General features: G+C 37.4%; 1 protein-coding gene across 1 annotated transcript in view; it reads right to left on the bottom strand.

The window, feature by feature from the left end:
* The window catches only part of CACNA2D4 (calcium voltage-gated channel auxiliary subunit alpha2delta 4), a 160,656-nt gene that overhangs the window by 79,081 nt on the left and 57,263 nt on the right, over positions 1 to 24,312 (bottom strand). The window contains exons 26-27 of the mRNA XM_087935075.1: positions 13,217 to 13,344; positions 3,236 to 3,313 (exon numbers count right to left, since the gene is read on the bottom strand). Of these exons, the coding sequence (XP_087791201.1) occupies positions 3,236 to 3,313; positions 13,217 to 13,344 (206 nt within the window). The remainder of the gene's footprint in view (positions 1 to 3,235; positions 3,314 to 13,216; positions 13,345 to 24,312) is intronic.

The raw sequence follows: 24,312 nt of genomic DNA on the forward strand, positions 1-24,312 counted from the left end.
CAGCTTGAAAAGGTGGCTAGATTTCATTTGAGGAGGCTTGATTTATGCAGTCATTCATTTTATGGTTGTTTTTAATTTCCCAAGCCAGCAAAACAAGTTCCCTTGGTTATGTGGGATCAGCAAAACAATGTCTTGAACTCTAGAAATCCATTGTGCTGGGAGGAGAGGTTTGGATTCAGGTTCCAGCAGGATTCCAGCAGGAACCTGTGACATCCTTTAAAATAAGTACATCCATGTATACCCATAGACATGTAAACATGCATGAACATATACACGCAGTGGTTTATCCATGCTTGAAATTACCAAGCAAAGATTGTCTTGCAAACCATATTCCTCAAATGACATCATATATCCTTCATATACCCAGATCAAGGAGATGCAGATTCTAGTGATTTCACTGGGACATTACAATTCTCAGCAGCTGCAATGTCAGTTCAACCTCTTTTACCAATACAGAAGCTCAGTTTAATGATTCAAATGACAGAACATTCAGTCATATTATCTGGAGCAGAGTGACATATTTCTGATCTCTCTCTCTCTCTCTCTCTCTCTCTCTCTCACACACACACACACACACACACACACACACACACGATAAAGTTTTAATTAATTGATAAGTAATAATTATGTTTCAGTTAATGTTCACTTGGGGATCAAAAGCTGTTAGGAAGATTACAATATTGAATGGACTTTCTAAATTCACTTGAAAAGGCACATGTAGGCTATTATAAAAAGAGTATTCTTTTCTTCCAAGGTGGTTTCAGCTGGAAAATACTATAATTTACTCAAAAAATGTACTATAATTATCTCAAATAATTTACTCAAATTTACATTATAAGAATTGTGAACAGTAAAAAAAAATATTCCCAAACAGAACAGAACAACAACAATTCCCAGACAAAATAGAATAAGAACTCAAGAAAATAAAAACTCATGCCATCCCAGTACAGCACTTTCCCACATATCCACATACTATCTCGATGGGCTCCAGCCATATTTTTCAAATGTGGAAACCTTAAAAAACATGGGCTTCAGCTCCCAGAATTCCTGATTGCTGGCGGGGGAATTCTGGGAATTGAAATCCACACATCTTAAAGTTGCCAAGATTGGGAAACATAGTTCTACCACAGTGTTTGTGGGAACAATCATATTTTCCAAGTTTTCCAGACGGCTAAAAAGTTAGATGTCTGAAGAAAGGACATCCCATAGGTTAGGAGAAGCTCTGAGAAGGCATATCTCTTGGTCCTGATAGAAAACTACATTTAAGGAAGGGACTTAGAATGTGCCCCCATCTGTCCTCTTGGATAAGCAGATAACCTCATATATATATTTACTTATAAAACAATTAAAAGTAACAAATGCACACACACACACACACACACACACAAAAGATCTGATGTTGTATATATTGTGGTCTATATTTGTTATTTTAAATTGTTTTATAAGTTGTCAGCTGCTCAGAATCACTATGGTGAATTAGGTAGCCACACAATCTAACATGAATGAATGAATGAATGAATGAATGAATGAAAGAATGAAATTTACTCAGAATAGATATGAATCTCTGGGTATTTCCACTTGCCCAGGTTCTAGATCATGGAGATCCTTCATGTTTTGCTTATTCCAACTTATAGCAAAGATGCAAGATTCTACAAAGACCTGTCTTCATTTATGGCCTTCATTCTTTTCTCATCTACTGCTTTAGATTTTACAAAGAAATTCAACTAAGAATGTATGGGGAACAAACTTGATATGAATGTTATGTTTGGATGCTAGATATCACTGTAGGAAGTTAGCACCACCCCTCTCCTAGAAAAATGAAATATCCTAGGAAATATTAAAAAGGCAGAATATTTCCCCTAAAAAGAGTAGAAACTCAGAAGCAGAAATTCAACCCCGCCTTTGTTAATGGGCAGGCTTTTAAGACCTAGGCCAGAGTATTTTACATAATAAAGGTCTCTACCCATCTCACCACCTGGCCTGGGAAGATTGCATCAACTAGCACTCAGGTGCTGGACCATGGGTCCAGACAAAGCCTACACAGTTAGCTAACACCCCAACCCCTGAGAGTCTGACAGCCAATGGGATACATTTCTTACACAGGAACAGGAGACTCTAAGGTGGGGCCCAACAGAGGGTATATAACTAAGGGATTCTCAGCATCTCAGCCCTTCTTTTCCTTCACCCAACATCTTGAAGCATGTGATCATCCTTTTCACTTTGGAGCTCCAAGCCATGTGGTTCTGTCCATCATTAAGCCATCTTTCCAAGCAGTCACTATGTTTCCAGTGTCTTTCTTCCCCACTTGGAACTGAACCCAGAAGGATATTTCTTCCAACATCACCATGCCCATGATTGATCGTGTATCTTCTCGGGGTATTTTGGAGGGGAGGGAGAGGGTGACACTTCTGAAGTTTCATGATTTTTTCCACTTAATCTCTTTTTAATCCTCATCCTTCAGTCCTTCCACACCATCTGCTTTTCTATTATTGCTGTCTCTTGAGCTGTGGTATGGCTTGGTTTGATTAGGAAGTCCTACTTACCAGCTACTTCCCCACCAAACCCTGACTATAATAAAACCACTTTAGAGGATATGAACGAGACCCTCAAAACTCATACATCATCTCTTTCCTTTCAACAGTATTCATGGCAGTTCACTGATTCCTAAATATCAAAGGGCGTATACAAAAATGAGATGAACATTGGTAGATTTCAGTTTTTAAGTGGATGAGTGGAAATAAACATTGATGCAGTTATTACGCAGAGCAGCACCCCAGCATTTCTATCAGGGCTATTCCATATTGACATTTTAGCCCCTGGGGAACTATGATCTTGGATTGAAAATTAAGTGAAAGGGCTTTTGCTTTTTTGTATGTTGGAGTTATGAAAAAGTTGCAAAGCACAGAAGTTATATTTGCTGGGCACATAAAGGACACTGCAATGATACACGTCACACAAAACTTAGGCCTAGTATTAACAGCAAGGAATTGGCAGTTTTTGTTAGGACTTCCACAACATCCTGCAGTTGACCACTAGATAGCAGGAAAGCTTTTTCTATCTCTCTTTGCTGCCATCTAGTGGTTGCCTGATATAAAAATTACATGTTTGGCCCATTGAAGTGATGGACCTGCCCATTTCCAGAAGACATTATTCACATTCAGACAAATCAATAAAAACAAGCAAAGGGTCTCCCCAATGTTATCCCCAGCTTCAAGTGCATTGAAACAAGTCCTACCTGCAGCAATTCCTGTCTTCCCACCAACAGTCACAGTCACAGATGTGCTTACTGTTACTGCCTCAGGCAAACGTCCCTCTGTTAAGACATAAATGTAGCAAATTCAAAAGCTGATCCTGTATCTCAAGGGAAGAGGCTCTCGGAACTGACAGCCTGTTAATTCTGTTCATAAATCCAATACTAAGTATAGAACACACATAAAGGCCAGTAGGTGTTGGGATCGCCACATTTAGATGACAATTCCTCAGAATATAGGAGAGAATTCATCAGACTGTATTGTGTGGGGAAGAATGTATCGGGTAGAAGGGGAAGAATCCTGCTCCTGGTGCGGGGAGGAAGAATATGCAGGTAGTCCTCGACTTACAAGTTTTCATTTAATGACCAAAGTGATTTATGACCATTTTTCACACCTGCAGTTGCAACATCCTCATGGTTACATAATCAAAATTTGAATGCTTGGCAACTGGCGTGCGTTTACGATGGTTGCAGTGTCCTGGGGTCATGTGATCACCTTTTACGACCTTCTGATGAGCAAAGCCAACAGGAAATCCAGATTCACTTAACAACCATGTTACTAACTTAACGACCGCAGGGATTCACTTAATAACTGTGGCAAGAAAGGTTGTAAATGGAGCAAAACTCGTGTACTAACTGTCTCACTTAGCAACATAAATTTTGGGCTCATTTGTGGTTGCAAACTGAAGACTATCTGTATCAGGAAACCTCTTCGGTTTGATGGCTGTGTCTCTGAATATTTTTGATAGGGAAATATGGATTTGCTTGAATCTAATGGTTTGTTCTGCTGCCAGTAAGAGATTTAAAAAGAAGTGAGACGTCACCTTGAGTTGCTGAGTACCAAGAAAAATGCCTTGATCATCCCAACTTACAGTAATATAATAGAAGTCCCTGATGTTCAAACAAAGCTAAAATTATGTCTGCATTTCCCAAATCAGACGAAAGAGTTTTACTTGCTTATTCATAAAGCAGCCCGAATGTCAGTGTTTTGCTAGATAAATACAGACGTCTGAATTTGGGGATGTATTTATTTTAGGGACATAACACTGAAAAAGAGAAGAAAATCCTTTTAGCAAACAACTGTTTTTCCACCCTGATGTATAATGAATGTATGATATATAATGTCAGTTTGCCAGTTAAAGTACGGTTTCAGATATATATTTTTAGCTCTCTAGTCTAGAACTCTAAATATCTTTAATAGGAAATTACTGTGGGTGTCAACTAGTAATATTAACATTATTTCCTGGTCAAAATAACTGTAAGTTTTAGGGAGGAGGGGAGTGTTCATTCAACCAGGTGCAACATTCTTCTGAGCTGTACTTCTCGATCTGCATATGCATCCAAACCGCTGGTCAACATTGCTAACTGTAGAGGCTCTGACATTCTCAAAATGCATGTAACCCAGCTGGTTTTTTTTTAATCAGTGAAGGTCAGATAACAGATAATCAGAGTTGGAAGGGACCTTATAGGTCATCTAGTCCAACCCCCCCGCCCAAGCAGACCTTAGACTATTTCTGACAGATGGCAGTCCAGCCTCTTCTTGAAAGGCTCCAGTGATGGTGCTCCCACAACTTCCAAAGGCAACTTCTGTTCCATTGGTTGATTGTTCTCACTGTCAGAAAGTTTCTCCTTATTTCCAAGTTGAATCTCTCCTTGTTCAGTTTCCATCCGTTATTCCTTGTCTGGCCTATAGGAGCTTTAGAAAATAGCTTGACCCCCTCTAAAGTGATAAGAATCATCGTGTGCTTTTCAGCCATCCATACCTTTTGATAAACATTGAAACTATATGATTTTACACATGGAGCTAAGCAAGAGTCAGGATATTCAAAGGTTGGATTTCAGACCCTCTGGACTTTGGATTCTGCATATCCCATTTCAACATTTCTTCCACCACCAATATTCAGTTGATCAAAAAGCACCACAATTGCTTTGAGTTTGCAGTACATTTGATTTCCCAAAGGTAGTGATGGAATTAATCGGCGTTGGGAGGGGAAGGGTTATGCTTCAGTTCTCCAAGGAGGAGTCAAATAATTATTGGTTAACTGAAAAAGTTACAAAATTATGATTTGGGATTTTAAATAAGTTTGCACTAGGACAGGCATCATGTCAATCACTTGTATCATCTTAAAGAAATACTTTTGTCTACCAAATACTAGTTCATCAGAATAACAGAGCTGGAAGGGATTGTTGAGGTCTTCTAGTCCAACCCCTGCTCAAGCAGGAAACCCTATAACCATTTCAGACAAGTGTCTGTCGAGTCTCTTCTTAAAAGCCTCCAGCGATGGGGCACCCACAACTTCTGAAAGCAAGCTGTTCCACTGGTTAATTGTTCTCACTGTTATGAAATTTCTCCTTAATTCTAGGTTGCTTCTCTCCTTGATTAGTTTCCATCCATTGTTTCTTGTCTTGCCTTCTGATGCTTTGGAAAATAGTTTGACTCCCTCTTCTTTGTTGGCAGCCCTTCAAATATTGGAACACTGCTATCATATCTCCCCTGGACCTCCTTTTCACTAGACTAGACATACCCAATTCCTGCAACTGTTCTTTATATGCTATAGCCTCCAGCCCTCTAATCATCTTTGTTGCTCTTTTCTGCACTCTTTCCAGACTCTCAACATCTTTAGTTTAACAATTCATTAAAGGCTACATATTCCCTACTGTATCTCCAGGAGTTCATTTTTGACAGATGAACACTGAATGGCTAAACATATAATTAAATGTTCTCTACGTAATTAGAGAAAAGTCTTCTTCTTCATTTCTAGATTTCTTTGTGCAAGCTTTTGTAGTTATTGTACAAAGGCACACTGAGTCACATTACAACCCACTTGTAGTCTGAAGTAGCATAGTTGAAAAATAGGTCCACCCCCTCTTCAGCTGTCTGGGAAAGCATAGGTTTCAAATCCAGTGGAGGCTAGCTTGTTTATATTTCTTTGTGTTGTACAACTGTTCTGCGGATATTCTGGGGATATTCTGAATATTGGTATTTAATTTTTATTATAGTTTTCCTAAAATTACAGTTAAAAACCTAAAAACTAATGTAAACTAAAAAAATAAAAATAAAAGAATAAAAAATAGTGTGGAAAAAAGAAAATAAAGAAAAATAAGAATATAGTAAAGAAAAAGAAAAGTATAAAGAAATGACTTTTCATCATAAAAAATATGAACAATTTTAGCAACTTATCACCTTTTCTTAAAATGTAACAAATGCTCTTTCTTCCCATATGCTATTTTTGATCCTTATCAGCAAAAGTCCACTGAAGGTAGATAAAAATAACAACATACCTATTTTAAACGTGATCAAATAAACCAACTTTATATTTCTTCCTTTTAGCAATCTTAATCATTAATCCTTAAATAATATCCTAGAACTTAATTTCTTTTCTTATTTCTTTTTTGTCTCTTCTCACACAATTTTTCAAAACTTTAATAAGTCTTTTTTATAAATTCAATGTAGGAAAATTATTTAAGTCACTCTTTTGATTTATTATTTGTGTATCTCTTTTAATCATTAAGGTTTTAATCATTTGGTTTTATTTATATGTCTAGTGTAGCATGACTTTTCCCATACAGCCTGTCATTTTAAAATCCACTTTCTGATTAGTCTCAGTCTTGACCAGTAAAACCTGTTCCTCCTCCATAGCATTTTTTAAACACAGTCTATCTACAGAATCATATATTCTTAAAATTAACTTCTGGGACCATTTTTCAAAAATATCCTTCAATACATCCAATGTTAAGGTATTTTTCTACATTCTGTATTGATAAGCCAAATCTAAGTACTCAGTGTCCAATCAAGTCTTTTTTAAAAGAATTCTAAATAAAGGCATTTTCCTATGGGAAAGATTCTCATAATTAATTACAAAATATTATTTCAACTCTACCTGGACTTTTAGTCCATTTGTAACACCCCAAACCAAACTTCTAATCATTATTCTTCTGTTTATTCCAAAATAACTTTTTAAAAGTCTTTAAATTTTTATTTAAAACTTGTTTTGCCAAGGATTAAAGAAAACTCAGGTAGTGTTGTAAAACTTGTTAATCCAAAGGTTTGTAATAGCTGAGAAGCAATTAACAAGCAATTTTCAAAAGTGATTAAAAAGGAAACATGTAAAGCCAATATCTTTTGAAAAGGTGCAAGTATGGCGTGAACAAGATAACTGTTCCCTTGTTTCTCAGAGTTCTAACCCTGCCAGAGACTGCTATCTTGTGTTTCCCTTATGAGGAACTATTGTATGGAGTGCTTGTAGGTGATCTCAAGTTCTCTCCTTGTCCATATTACAAAGAACTACTCATTGCCAGTTCTTCATTCCACAACGAACATCACCTCTACTTTTAGTAGAACCATTACAGTTCACCATTATATTTTCCTGATTTTTATTCCTGACTTTCTTTCTGGTATATTGCTTACTTAATGTTCCATGCAACAGAAGGGATTTTCTTTCTCTTCCTTCACGGTTCCAACACTTGTCACTTGTCACATTCTTGGCTTGATCTTTAGTGCCCAATATGTCCTGAACATAATTTTGCAGCTTCATTCAGTTTTAGCGTCAGCTTTTTTGCCTTTTAAAAAAAAATCCTTGGAAATAGATCTGGGAGAGGCCTAAGTGCATTAGTCTTTATACATTGCATCAGCCCTTATTTCAATAAATTTCCTTTGGGATAGCATTCATCTATATGCTACTAAAACTCTCATTATGTTTATCTTTCTGTTTGAACTTTCAGGTTAGCTCAAACAGTGCATTATACCGCAACATTTTTTAATAAAGGTGCCTACAATCCACTAACTTTAAAAAATGCATAAAAAATCCAGGATTCATATGGAATTGAAATTTCTATGATGTTCAGACAATTCTATTTGCAAAGTTGTGGCTGTTGCAGCACCCATGTGGTCATGTGATTGTGATTTCTGATGCACTCTACCAACTTCCCACAAGCAAAGTCAATGGGGAAGCCAGCAGGAAGTCAGTAGCTACTTCCACTCCCATTGTCTATGAAGTTTCTCAGTCATTCAAGTTGTCTCTCTGTTGACTTCTAAAGTGTTAACAACTAGCTGATTGAAAAAAGTATAAATCCTCCCTTCCCCATCAATCAGTTAAAGTCTTCCAGAAAAACCAAGAAAGTCTAGTCTCTGTTTGAAAAATACACCTTTGGATCCTGTTCCCACTGTCTTTTTGCCTGCCTGTGGTAATTTTATCTGTTTAGATATAGTAAATGTTGACTTATTATTGTAGTTTGTTTGTCATTACAATTATTTTTCTACTTATGATACAGTATATACTCTTTCTATATAATAATGTGGCCTTCCAGAGCTGAGGTTAAAAAAAAAGGTCAGCCTAGAATTTAATATGAATTTAATGATGTGACAATCTAGTCACATCATACGTTACTACCTTCATCTCAAAGGATGACCCAATGGGACTCACGGGAATATCTAAATATGCCTATTTTATGATCATGTGGTAGTTAAAGATCCTTTCCAGGGCTCATTTGCTTCTATATGCAATTTTGAGGACGAGCAAACAACTTCAAAACCACGCAGCAAGATGATAAGACAGGTTTACTCAGAACAGCTCACATCCTGTGACAATTCCCTTAACATCATCAAACTTCAACATCTGCCTATCCAAGATCTTTGGGAAGAACTCAATAGATGGATACAAATGCCAAATCCAATCTGAACATCTGGCTGATTGTGCAACGAGCCATCAAAATTGCAAAAGACAGATTTATTTGGAACAGCTTACAACTTGCAAAAATACCTTTAACACTATTAAATATCAACATCTGTCTATCTCAGGGCCTTCAGAAGAACTTGGTAAGTAGACAACAATGCCAATCCAGTCTAAATATCTAGCTGATTGTGCGACATAACAGATAACAGATAATCAGAGTTGGAAGGGACCTTTTAGGTCATCTAGTCCAGGGGTTGACAACCTTTTGGACCTCAGGGACCACCAAACTCATAATTTTAAATCTCAGGGACCACTAACCAGTTCTGTGGGCATGTCTAATTTGTGGGTGTGGCTTGGTGGTCATGTGACTGGCTGGGCATGGCTTGTATGTAAATATTATAAATATTTATATAAATATTGAATTTTTTATTAAAAAAAGCAACTTTTACCCAAAATCAGGCAAAGCCGTCAGGCAGATTGAATTGCTCACAGAATCACAGATTCTTTCAGAAAGCTATCTATCTGCCATTGGCTAGCTCAGTCTGTCACATAAAATTTGCTAGCATGCAAACTCACAAAATTAACTCACAACACACCATGTATGTAAATATTGATTTTTTTAATTAAAAAAAGCAACTTTTATTCAAAATCAGGCACAGATTGAGTTACTCACAGAATCACTCAGTGATCTATCTATCTGCCATCGGCTAGCTCAGTCTCTCAAATTTGCTTGCCGTGAGTCTGCACTGAATAATAAAACCTTCAGTCCTAAGGGAGGTTTGTCTGTGTTTAGCTAGAAAGCAAGAAATCCAACTATTTCCTGCTTCCTAGCTAATCTAAATCTCCTGGCACAGCAGAACAGATGATGGTCAGAAAAAGGAAAAATAGCAATTTTAGCAGGAAAGTTTGCCGGGCAAGGAGTGAGTGGGCGGGGAGGGTTCCTGCGGACCATGTGGGCTGTGCGACCTTGTGCTTCTGTGCAGCCTGGATTAATTGCTTTGGGGGGTGCTCTGGGGGTGAGATTTCTCTGTGGCCCACCAACATTTTCTTGCAACCCACCAGTTGGCGACCACTGATCTAGCCCAAGCAGGAGACCCTACACCATTTCTGACAGATGGGAGTCACCACCCAACTACCATGTTATGACTTCTTGTAGGGCATCCCCCTGGATCCTAACATATATTGTGGGATGTTCTGTGAGAGGCAAGATAGACCCTTGGTGCAATCCAAGATCATGCATATCTTTCCTGTTACAGCAATGGAGCAATTCAGTTTTTATGTTTTCCTATTTTACTTGTACACTGTCCAGAGTCACTCTATAATCGAGATGGATTGTTTCTAAATTTGATATAAAATAAATACAAATAAATAAATTCCATTATTATTAGAATCTGAGAAAAATGAAATGGACAAGATCTCAAGGAAAAGAAGAAGCTAAAGCAATAGACAGAAACAAGGGAGACAGAAAGGGTGGACAATGACCTATGGGATGAGGTCAAATGAGGGCATTTCCCATCAGCATTCTGCTATTACTATGCAATGTTTCTTCCTGAAACGCCTGTCCAAAATAATACATTAGGATGCTGGCAGATTAATTTTAGATGCGTTTATAACATTAGCCCACAGTGCTACAGAAGGTGGGTGGGTGTTGAAAATAACCAGCCAAAAGGTTATGCAATTTATGGACAATCACAAGCTGCCATATTATGGACAACAGGAAGATGGAGAGAGAAGAAAAGTGTTTCCTCTTATTTTTGAGGAGTGGAGCCACAATATTTGATGGAACTGGTAACTTTTAATTTCTAAGATACCAGACAAATGAGAATATTAAGGGAATATAACATAACAGAATTAACTGGCCAGCATAAAACTTCAGAGGAAGCGCTCCAAGCTAGCAGAATATGTCAGGTCAGGTATGAAACAAGATCATCAATCTTGGTTTTGTCACTTCTGTTGACTGAAGCTCTGCAAAGTGGTGTGGCTTTGTGGAGCCATCTTGAAGAGGCACTTCATTAAATCTTGATTCAAGGTTTTTCAGCTTTCAATCTCAGGAATCCTAGAATCCAGCTGTATTGGTCTGACTAGTTTAAATAGTAATAAACTGATAGCTGCTGAAGTTAAATGAAAAGGAAATTGAAGAGCAAGAAAAAGTTCACGTATTTTTATTCAAATCCTCCATGCGCTTTAATTTTCCAGTTCACCTTCTTCGCTCTCCAATTTTGCCTTCCTTGTTGTTGTCTTCTCCACCCACCTGTCTTCCCACCACAATACCAAAAAAAGATTCACAGCGCATTATGCACCATCATCATGGTGCTTGAGTGCAGAAAAAGAGAGAAGAAAACAAACCTTTAGATTCACTTTTAACCACCCTATATTTTCCAGACTTTGTAAACTTTCTCCTCACTACATTTTAGTTTCTTATTTATCAACAATGTCCTTATCCAGTATCTCTAGAAAGATAATCTTTTATGAGCAGAAGGCTTTCCAAGATTCCCGAGTCTAAAATCTAAAGTTCCTGGAGTCACCCCCTTTTAATGCATATTCTGCATAATGTACATTGACTATCTGCTCTAGATTGAGCATCTTCCATATGCAACCTTAAGGAAAGCTCAACAGATTGTTAGACTGGAATGAGCAGTTCCTGTTTACAAAATCTGGAGTGGCCTTCTCCTTCTCCATCCCTCCCTGAATGCATTTCTGAAATACCTGTTGGGTGCAATCACACACAAGTGTTCGCTGCCTTAGGGTTTGCAAGCATGGGATCTCCTTGCCAGACCTTCACTCTTAAAAAACTCAAATCTGTTCATGGTCTGCTGCAAGATCATAGAAGAACCAAATTATTTCCCTAGGGTGTCATGAAGATGGAGGAAGAATAGCAAACAGAAGCAGGCTATGGAGGGTCATCCCTTTAGAGGGTCATTGACGCACTTGGAGGTTTATCTGTGTCCTCAGGATCACCTGAGTAGTGCTCCTGGTTCCAGGATGCGAATGGCCAGCTGTCTAAAAGGAATATAAACCCTTCCGTTCCCCACTATCCTGTCAGGGCTGAAGAAGCCTCTTGGATGAGAAGCGAAATGTCTTCAAAAGAAAAAACAAGAAAGTCCAGTTGCCTCCTGAAATAGCACCTTTGGGACAACCATGACCTAGATGACTGAGCTATCCAATTTGGGATGGACATCCTTCAAATGGCATGGAAGTATGAATGGATTTCCAGAGAAGAAGAAAAAATGCAGACTATAGAAACCATCAGCTCTACTCAGGTGACTCTGAGGATACTGATAAGCCTCCAAGTGCTTCAACGACCCTCTAAAAGAATGCAAATGACCTGCTGTCTGCAAGGAGTATAAATCCTTCCATTCCCCACCATCCAGTCAGAGCTGAAGAAGCCTCTTGGATGAGAAGAGAAATGTCTTCAAAAGGAAAAACAAGAAACTCTAGTTGCCTGCTGAAAAAGCACTCTTGGACTTTTCTAGAACCTAATTTAATAGGCCTAAATCTTGATGCAACTTGCTGTTACCATCCCACCCCCAAACAGTGCACTTGAGCCACCTGATAATGGCTTGTCTACACAATCCCTGAACACCAGGACAGATGAGTACAGCTGCTAAGTTTTTAAATGTTGACTAATATTGGGATGGGGAATCTATTTGAGAGGGTTTTCCTGAGACTAGGGAGCTGTGCTTGTGCCTGGGTGATCAATGAAAACATGTGACACAAATTATCCTTAGAGTATTTTTGCATTGGACCAATCTTGGCTGCCTTACAGAGAGATTCTGCATGGATCATTTTTCACTGTAAGCAAACATGCAGTACTACATTGCCATGGCAAAGGTGAGATGTAGCGATGTACAGTTGCAATTTAAGCAAGTGTGCTAAAATGGGCATTCCCTGGACTTCTGGGGAAGAAATGGTAGAGTGAAGATAGTTCCACAAGGAAACAGAGTTGATAACCATAGCAGAATGAAAAGTCAGTCAGTAGACTGGTTCTCCGTCATTCCTCTTCAGACAAGGAGAAGACTTGAGATAGCCCACAAATGCTCCAGTCCCAAAGCCTTTATATCTCTACAAGTATTGGGATATTCTTGAATTTGCAGAAAGCTGCTTATTGAACAGGGGTGGCACTCTTTTGCCTATAAAACAATCAGCACAAATCAGTTGTGAGCTCCATTCATGGAAAATTAATGGTCCCACCACTGATTGGTTGATTGGTTGATTGGTTGGGTGAAGCAAGGACTGGAAATATTCTTGCATCCACTGAAATCTGTTTCAAGGCACAATAATTCATTGTAGGTACCTGCTTCTTCCTCAAAAGAAAGGCTATAAATGAAGCTCCCTGGAGGATGTTCAGCTGCTCGGCGATACCAAAGGGGGAAGTGGTCCATGGTGAAAATGCTTTCCTTATCATAACTGGTCAAAAAGTTCCTGGAGTTGAAAAAAAAAAGGAAGAAAAGCAACACGATCATATCACATGATCTTCAAAGCACATTTTAAAAACAAACCATTTTTCTTTTGATCCAATGAAGTGTCCTGGTGTGCAAAACACACACCCTTTTACACATCCACCTCTTTCACTTCTTTATTTATCAAAACTCTGATATTTCATTTTTGTACTTCTGGGTTGTTCCTTGGATATCTCTGTGTGGCATCTTCTATTGCTTGCTTTGTACTGCACAGCATAGACAGCATATTATACTCCTTCTCATTGTGTGCCCATTCAGCTTCCTTCCTGGGATTTGCCATGTTCCAGAACTTGAGCTGGATAATGAGAAATCAGAAGAAGAAGCCCACAGAAACCACAAGTAGTCAGTGCTGTACATCTCCAGTGCTCTCCATCTGTTCTTCCTCTGTGTGACACACACGTACTTTGATTAATTCTAGGAGGCCAAGAACATGAATGGAGATCCACCCAACTATAGAATGAAATATTTTTCAGGCAGCTTCAGGTCACACTCCACCAAGCTGACAAGGCTTCCAGGTTGACTAGGGGTGTCAATGACATGCCAAGAATGAAGCCTACTTTGGAAAGCTTCTGCATCTGCCCCGCTTGTATTGGCAAAAGACATTGTGACAGGGTAAAATCAGGGATGGGATTCTACAGGTTCGCACCTATTCGCTAGAACCAGTTGTTAACATTCTAAGCATTTCGGAGAACCCGTTGTTAGAAGAAATTACTGGCCTAATCCTGTAAGGAAGAAGGCAGGAAGGAAACATTCTGGTGTTGCTTACAGAAACTGCCTCTCTGTTAACCCTTATTACATTCTTGGCAGGACTAGACTTCCTCTCTTAGGAACTTCTCTGGAGATTTTTTTCCCCTCCTTTGCTGGTACTTTACTTGTGTGGAGTGACCATTCAGAGTTATAATGGCACTGAAAAAAGTGACTTATAACCGTTTTTCACACTTATGACTATTGCAGCATCCCCACAGTCATGAGAGGCCACGTGAGGAGATGCATGCCTCAATGTGAGTGATGTTGAGTTGGCCACACCCATCCAGTCACATGACCACCAAGCCATGCCCACCAACTAAGCCAGGCCCACAGAACCAGTTGTTAAAAAAAATTGAATCCCACCCCTGGGTAAAAGGTGTGGCTGGAGAAAAGCAGATGAGTGTAGGAGTCCAGGATCATGGACTTTTTTGAGGGAAGGGAGGACAAGACTCGGGACAAGAAGAAGTAGTGAGAAAAGGGAGAAATGCTTCAATACTTGACTTTCATTTATCTCTATGCATGTTCAGAAATACAGATTTTATATATAGCTGTTTCTTTTAAGTTGGCATGTCTTGCTCTCCCTTTTTTAAATCTTCCAATTGTTCAGGAAACGTGATCCATGAATGCTCTAGCATCTATTAAGAGTAGAATCCATGCAGACAAGTGAAAAGCTTATTTTACTCAGGAGGGTGATTTCCTTTCTACTTGGGGATGTCTTATTAGAATTCTCTCCTCCGCCCCCACCTTCCAAGTGTTTCTAGGTACAGCACAACTACTCCAACCTGACTAATATAAGGAGTGGCTGCAAATGGTGATGGTTGCAGAATGAAATAAAAAGAAAGAATTTACTGACTAATACGTAATGGTCTGTTGCTTAAACCCTGTGTAGATATGCATCCCTTAGACTTGCTGATAAATTCTATTTGAAGAAAGTATGTTTTACTATTTGGTAAACATGCAAACTACATTCGCTCCTCTTAGCTCCCTGCTCCTATTTTGACCATTCCAAAATGGACTGAGATACATCTCATTCATAGGGTGAAGTACATCTCATTCACAGCGTATGTCTTTTTTCTTTTTAACAACAGTATGTTGTACACAAATATGTGTGTCATTTTATTATCCATTACAGAACTCCTGGAAAAATGAACAGGTGTTGTATTTTACAGCTTATAGTTCATTTTATAAACATTTTAGCATATTAAATAAACTGTGTCTCCCAGGACAGATTTAGATAGGTATATTAGGTTCTCAAGGCAATCTTTGACTATATAAATCCCATGTTCCTGATTTTAAAGTGTACAAAGTAATCAGGATAACCAATCAAAACAAAATGTCCAAATATTTTGAAACCCAAGATTGATATGGACTATACAGGGCATGCTTTAAGCCTGAATTATTAAAGTCGTGAACATTAAATACTCTCATGTTGATATACAGCTAAATACACAGAATTGATCTGTAGACTTGCCTGTTACATATCTGAAAATCCCTCAGAGAGTAATGCAAATTTATCTTTGCAAATCCCACCATTCTCTTTATTTTTCCAATGTGCAATATGCAGGTCTAATGTGAGAATGCATCACACATGCATGAAATACTGATCCTTTGTGAAAAAAATATGCTGAGCAACAATAGTTTAATTTAAAGCAATTATAATATACTGACTTAGAGCAAGATAGAAACATTTATTTCACCCAGTATCTTCTATTGTAATGATGGGCCATTTAGGTATAGATTGTTTGATGTGCACTAAATAGACACGTTGAAATATGTCCTATAAGCATCTAGAGAACTGTAGTCAGAAGGCACAAAAGGAGAAGGATTGGAGGATTAAGCATTTTCTCTGTAACTGATGGAAATAAAGGTGGTTCCAGTGGACCTGCTCCTTTATATTTTCTTTCTTTCTTTCTTTCTTTCTTTCTTTCTTTCTTTCTTTCTTTCTTTCTTTCTTTCTTTCTTTCTTTCTTTCTTTCTTTCTTTCTTTCTTTCCTTCCTTCCTTCCTTCCTTCCTTCCTTCCTTCTTTCCTTCCTTCCTTCCCTTTTGCCTTCCTTCCTTTTTTTTCCAAAAAAGCAGCCCTTAAAAAGAACTGTTGTACCTGTTTCTCTCTCTCTCTCTCTCTCTCTCTCTCTCCCCCCACCCCCATATTTTTCAAACTGGGTGACTTCCGGAGTGGGAGGCATATCAAATAAGTAAAGAATAGGAAAGAGAAGAGAAAGGATGTCCAGTTGGTAAGACGGAATAATGTTTTAACAGTTCCCCGGAAGTCTCTTTTGCACAGCTCTGAGTCAAAGAAATGGCAAGTTTAAGAAATATTAACTATGCTCCCTCCACTCCATTATTATCCCAACCTATCTCAAAGAGAATCCCTTAAAGTGGTACCCAAAAACTCCACACAACCCCATAACATGCACTGATGGCAATGGGAGTTGGCAAATTATGGGTCTTCTACGCCATCATTTGCTAAGGACGGACTGCTGCATGCTGCAGAACTTGCCAGCTCATAAGCACTGAAAGAAATTGAGGAAAAGATAATAAGAAAATTCTCCCTTTTTGCAGCAATATATTTGAACAGTAGGGAAAAAGGAAGATTCACCTATCTCATACCTCATTTCCAAACTTAGGGAGGGCACTTTTTGCTCTATTTTGAGAATGTCATTGCAATCAATTCAGCAAACTCCAGGAAAAAGCCCATTCATGAATGATTGTCTCACAATGACTATAACATCTAACGTTTGCTTTCATGCGTGAATATATAATTATAAATAGACATTTTCATTGGCTTCTCACATTCTTAAATACCTTGATTTTTGGTGGGGTTATTTCATATGATCAGCTGTGAACAAAAGTTAGAAATTTGAGATGAACATTTTGTGGTGAATCTAATTGTAAAAGATTTATATTCGACTTAATTAGATCTGCAGAGGAACTTATATTGAAATTCAAAGTCATTATAGCAATCAAGGAAGAAAATAATTATGAGGCTAAAAATTACACCAGACTTTTCTAAATCCAATATGCAGCATGCATGCCAAATCAAGATCAAACTGATTTATGGCAATTGAAAAGGCCCTTAGATAACCAATCGACCTAAATCTTGAAAATAGAGGTGCCTAGAGCCAGGATCATTATGAATGATTTCAGAGAAGTTTCTAAGGTAATTCCCCCCCATTACCTATTCTCTGATGTTTGAAAAAGAGAGAAATGCCAAAATTAAATCTAGGACTTGCTATTTGCAATATCTAATACGATGCCCTTCCTAATATCACAATATTATAAATATGTAATAAGCCAACACAAATGGTTTTTATAGAGAATCATCTCTAATTCCATTTTCATTTTCAGAAATTGTGTCTGTCTTATAAAACTGGCATCTTACAATTTCTCAACAACTATTGAATTTTCTCCTAATCTCAGGACAATGTATTCAAGGCCTGACAATTATGTTAACTTTTTTTGCAGATGATACACAGATTGAGCTCTCTAGAAAAAGGAGAATCATTCTACAGAGAGTAATAATAGCACAGAAAAAGTGTTTATTGATAATAGGTAATAGCAATAGCACTTAGACTTATACATTGCTTCACAGTGTTTTACAGCCCTCTCTAAGCAGTGTACAGAGTCAGCATATAATGCCCTCAGCAATCTGGGTCCTCATTTTACTGACCTCGGAAGGATGGAAGGCTAAGTCAACCCTGAGGCAGTCAGGATCGAACTGCCAAACTGCTGGCAGTCGGCAGTCAGCAGAATTAGCCTGCAGTACTGCATTCTAATCACTGTGCCACCACGACTCTTAAAATAATATAGAAAATTATTTTATTTCAGATTCTTTCCTACAATAGTTGCAGGAATTTATAATTTACAACTTCCCTTTCTGTTATTTGTAAGTATTATTTTTTAAAAACAAAACTCTCATTTCCCCTCCCCGCCAATCAATTGTCTAAATTTCTAGCATTTAGTGTCTATTGAATCTGGGTTAGTCTGGTTATTGCTGGTCCAAAACAAAAGTTTTTCAACAAGCTTTTTCACAGTAGAAAAGAAAGTTATTGGACATCTTAAGACTAAAGACACCTAGGTGGGCTAGAAAGGATCAATCTAAATTTATTTATTTTATTTACTTATTCAAGTTTGTAATAGCTGCCCAACTTCAATGAACTTTGAGCATTATACAAAACCACCAAATCCCTAAAGACAGATAAAGCATTAAAACTACAGAGACATCTCAGATGAAAATGATACTAAAAGCATCACAACTCAAATCAAATAAGAAACCCCAAAATACAATAACCCCAGGCCAGATTATTACATAATATATAATCAGGACATGTCTCCATATGAAGGATTGGAATGGCAGTGATTCACACAAAATACATTTCTAAGTATGCATCTAGCTATAACTCAGTAAAACATAGCATGGAAATGTGGAAGAAGCAAAATTCTTGGAAATTCTTGAAGAATTCTGTGATGAATTACAAGATATGCCAGGTGCAAACTTATAAAAGAATGTAGTCTTTAATGGTGAAAGTTGGACAAACAGATATTTAAATTGGCTAAATGCAATAGTGTAAGAGGCAGACTTTTAGAAACATTCATCGCTTATTGTTAATACCTCCTCCAATGTCAGACATAAGGAACCAGAAATAACCCAAGGAGTTGATCAGAGTGGTATGTTTATTGCTACTAGTCTACTGACAGGAATCTTGCCAGACTAATGTACTCACTACATAATTACTAGATAAATACTGTGAAGCTTTAGGGAGGCTCATCTTACAGTCTTTTCCTTTCCATCGGTGACTCAAGGCTAGCCAAGCTTTTCACTCCTTGCCCCAACTGAGCTCCAGATTCTACCACATCTAAGCAACATCTTAGATGGATGGTTTTTACCTGGACACTACTGATAGGAACCAAACAGACTATATAATAAGAAACTGAAGACGGAGAGGTACAAAGTAATCAATCACTTCCATAGGCTACATGGGTTAGATTTAAGAAACCAAAACATGACCCAAATAACACAGAGCATACATTCAGTGTAAAGAATTTATTCAAGTCGCTTAACTTATATGAAATGGAATCTGTAGACCTTTGGGAAGGGATAAGAAACAATATGAAAACCACACACACACACACACACACACACACACACACACACACACACGCTAAATGTGGCAATATATATATGGTAAATGTTTCAGAGGAAAATATCCAAATGTCCTTGATACAAGCTTTCGTGATAGGAGAAGTAACATGATAAAAATAAAAAGGGTTTACATTGACTTGAATGCTGCTTTTCAACATCAAATAAGAGAGCACAGGGACAGGTATCTCAGTCAAGAATATCATCAAGCAGAATATTTTTTGTTTAAGTTAATGTTTAAAATTAAAGATCTTTTAAAGAAGATCAGATAAATAGGCCAAACGGGTAGTTTTGGTAAGCACAGGTACCACAGAACAATTTTGATAGAAGTTAGTGATATTAAAGAAGTTGAAAAGATTATACTGTGACACTTGACAAACAGGGTTGTAGAAGAAAGTTGCAATAGTATCCACTGAACTGTTGCACAAATTCCTCACTCAAAGTTTTATTTAAGAACTTACTAAGAAGATGAGAGCAATCCACGGAAAGAAAAATGCTACATAAAATGTGAAGGTAAAGGGATGTGAACTCCAGGATGTTTGTAAGGGTGGCAATGGAGTTAAATGGCAAAGTTTATGATTATATAAAGATAGATATCAAGAGACAAATACACAGTGGCAGCATTTGTACGATGATTCATAGTGAAAGCATTGTCATTTTGACTTCATTGTGTGTGTGTGTGTGTGTTTTTAGGAGACTGCTGATTCAATCGGATAGTTAATATTAAAATGGATAATAGAGGAAACAAAAAAACTGGAAAAATTGTGTTCGTTTCATTGACCTCAGCAAGGCCTTTGTCTGTGTGCATCATGTGAAGAGTATAGAATATATTAAGACTAATGAGTTTGCTAGAACATCTGATTGTTCTCTCTTAGGAATCTTTACAAAAGAACAAGATACCTTCATAAGAAATTCTTATTCTTCTTTATAAGAAATTCTAAGAAACAGAGTGACCCATAACAGGAAAATAAGTGAGATAAGGATGCACACAATCCTTATAGATAGTCCTTGACTTATGACTGGTCACTTAGCAACTGTCCGAAGTTATGATGAACCACTCAAAAAGTACTTACAGCTGAGATTGGAAGTTCTGACAACTGCCCACCCTCTACCTGCCTGTGGTCACAAGATCATATTTTGGGCCTTGGTAATTGGCCTGCATTCATGGCTTTCGTCCCATGGTCCCGTGGTCATTGGACCACACTTTATGTTTTTGCTGGAAACCAGGGTTTACTTCTGTTTGTTAGGCAAAAATACTCATAGGGAACAATGGGTTCACTTAAGGACTGCCACATTCATTTTATGACTGTTGCATTTGCTGAAAGTCTGCTGCAAAACAGGTAGTAAAATCAAGTCCAGTCACATGATGACCTGCTTAACAATTGTCATGACTCAACAGCTGTAATTGTGGGCTCAGCTATAGTCATAAATTGAGGACTGTATATCATTTCAATCCATGAGAAGCATAGACTTGGAAGAGATAAGAGCGGGAATCAAAATTGGAAAGTGAACATTATGCAGTTGAACCATGCAGACAGCATCATGCTAGGTGAAAGTAATAAAAACTAAGAACTGCTTAAAAAGTAATAAAAACTAAGAACTGCTTAAATATTAAGAAAATAAAAGCAACGCTAATCAATGTATTTAGTGAAACCTATACTGACAACGAAGACTTGAAGTTGGTAGACAGTTCTGCCTTCTGGGGACTCAGAAACATATAAATATGGATAATACACTGGAGAAATGAAAATATCCTAGTGAGAAAAGTAACAGCAAACTTTGATGAGATCATACAGAATAAGGGCCTTTCCATTAGAACAAAGGCCAAAGCAGTTGAAATAATGCTGCTCCAGCATTAAGAAATAGCTAGGAAACTGGATGCTGAGAAGAGCAAAGAAAAGCAAGAAAGAAATATCTCTTTGGATTATAGATTTGAATATTGTAAATGTAAGAACAACCAGTCACTCAGTCCTGATCTAATCCAAAAGCTGACTTTAACATATTTTATACTAAGAGAGGCGAGCAGAAACAAATGTTGAACCAGAAACATGATAAAACTTGGCAAGATTGATGTAACTAGAATAGAAAGATGGCTGGGTGGGATTAAAGAGATTACTGGCAGCACTTAACAAATATCAGTAACCATGATGTTTGGTTCAACCAAGTACATTCTTATGAAAAACCCAAAACTGCCTAATAGAGATAGATGGGTGAACGAGTGATATCTAGCAGAAGTATCTACAGCAAGCCAAGATTTTGTCAAAATAATGAAATGTGCATTGTGACTTCAGAATACAAATTCTGCCCCTTTTGGTATTTGTGTGCAACATCATGATGCAAAGTACAAGAAAGGCAGAGTTCGCAGTATGATATTCCAATGTGCGTTTCAAAATTTACTTGCCTCCCTCTCTTCCCCAAACCATCGTGTTATTTGTGATTTGCAGTAGGGAGTTACTGCTATTGAGTTAATATGTGGATCACTTAGCTACTTCTGACCTTTCTGATGAGGATTGAAATAAATAAATAATAATAATGTTACTGCAATTTATTTTCTGACTATTCACCATTGCTTCAATTACTTTTAACAGTTCTTAGGTGCTACTTAATTATCCTTAGATGTCTAATTATCAAGAACATTAAATTCCGAATGATTCTCAATGTTAAAATAATAATATGAGGGTAAGAATGCTTTAGACTAATAGAAAAAAAACCAGGTGTTTCTGGTAACAAACTGATAAGAACAATGGGCAAATTCGAGAATTCATTTTAATTTAGGAGTGTTCTATGTGATTCCCATTGACATCAATGAGAGAACATCATCATGCCTAAATTTGATTAACTTTGTTGTCAAATCTCCTTGGAAGCTCAGGGATAGTTTTCCTTCAGTGCAAGTACATCTTCTAATTATGTTGTCATTTAGGTTTATTATAGCCTTCAACTTCAATGGGTTCTGGACGGCTTATAAAATATAATATTAAATAAAAACAATTTCAAAAAATAAAACAAGACAACCCAAGTTAAACAACCATTAAAACAAAGCATAACATTCTTTCCCAAATATATGCCATTCTTCTTATATTTCAATTTATTATGACAATTTGCTGTGGTTAAGATTGTCATGCAGAAATAGGTTAGAAATCACTAGTATTACTGTTCTTAATTAGATTACATTTGTTGCCATTCAGTTCTGTAGTTTAATAATTTTGTCCCTAGCATGGTTTTGGAAAGCAAAGTTGCAGATGGGTGAACTTCAGATGCAGATTAAGTATGGAACAAAATAATAGAAACAGACAAATTTCTGCATTGTTATATGTGTCCTCAGATAACTGAAAATTTTGTTTTTGCTAATAGATTTTGTTTAATGAATAAAAGCTCAATCAAGCTGATTAAATAAAACCTAACTTCAGAAAACTCTAAACTCTGTGCATTCACATCAACAAATTACCAAATTATAAAACTTCAAAATTACATCACCATTTTGAAAATAAGAAATAATAGCATTCAAAGCCATCCAAATGAGAAAACCAGGTGTAACTTTCTCCGCCAGATGGGGCTGTTGCCCACATCAAACAGACAAGTTTATTTTTTCAGCTGGTTTTAGTTGCAAATAGCTAAATGCCAACAAGCTGAACAGTTGCTTAAAGGAAGAAGGAAATTCATTGGGGCAAACATTGATTTAAAAAATTCCGACAGTTTTCCTATGTATGATAGATTCCCCACAATTCCATTTTATAAGGGTACCAAAAACATTTCTTGAATCTGAATGACATATAAACAGGAACAATTTGGCAGATTAGATGAACCTTCATATCTACAATGGCAGGGTTTACAGATCATGCTGTTGGATATGTGCTTGTATTTGCATTCTTCAATGCATTTATTCCTGAACATGCATTACAGAGATGCACATGGTCTTTTTATGTTCTGAAGTAATATATATTTGGCACTGAGGATATGATAGCAATGCAACAAATTGATAAAGAAAATGCCACAATCTCTTGTGGAGATGGGTAGCTATAGAAATTAAATAAATAGAATAAAGAGATGAAACAGACTTGTCTAGATAGAAGGTCTGATCATTGTACATGAGAACAGCTCTAGCAATATCTGTTATCTGAAGGATTCTGTTGTTAACATCTGTACCATAACAGATGTTAACCACAACAAATTGTATAAGATCTAGAATGAAAATTGTATCAGAACAACAGATGTCCCATTAGTTAAAGAAAATATGCAAAACAACGGGTGTAATGAAACCCACTGATTTTATTGTGCAGGTTGGATGTCACCTTGCATCACAGGAATAAAGCTGGTGACTTGACCCACCACCCTATATTATTCCAATTGCTTTTATCAAGATGCTATTGGTAGGGAGGGAGGGAAGGAGGGAGGAACGAAGCTGCTGAGAGATCAGGGAGAAAGGGGAGAGAGGGAGGGGAGGAGGGGAGGGAGGGAAGGAAGGAGGGGAGGGAGGGAGGGATAGAGAGAGAAGTTGACTTTACATTAGCTATACTAATGATGAAGTAGCATTTCCTTTTTTATTAGACATTATGCAAAGACGGCTTGCTTAAAAAAACATGTTAGGCTTTATTATCCCTCACATGAAAGGGAAGCCAAGTGAGTGAGTACATTTGTATGTACACTTCCTTTTGGGTCAAAAATATATGAATATATATATATATATGTGTGTGTGTGTTTTCTTAAGTTTTCGCGGGTACTTACATGTATGGCATTCAGCTTTGTTCGGGTATTTTCCCACGTCATTGTAGTTGTGCTTTTAAAGTTGTAGCAACGTTTCGGCAGAATCTCATCTGCCATCATCAGGCTTCTGTATAGTGTTCATCTGTGAGTCCGGCTTTTATAGTGGTTTCAGGTTTAAATTTGGGGCAGCCTATTGCTGTGCCAGAATGGTTTTTTCTTCACCCTGATTGGTTGGGAGTCTTGGTCTGTGTTTATTGGTCTTGGAGTTTGCTGTGTTCTGCTTGATTGGTGTTTCTAATATCTCCTGTCTGTTTTTTGGCTCTTTTTGTCTCTTGATTGGCTGG

The sequence above is a fragment of the Pseudonaja textilis genome, chromosome 5, assembly GCF_049901715.1.
Source record: "Pseudonaja textilis isolate UNSWEBS1 chromosome 5, rPseTex1.2, whole genome shotgun sequence".
Taxonomy (NCBI): Eukaryota; Metazoa; Chordata; class Lepidosauria; order Squamata; family Elapidae; genus Pseudonaja; species Pseudonaja textilis.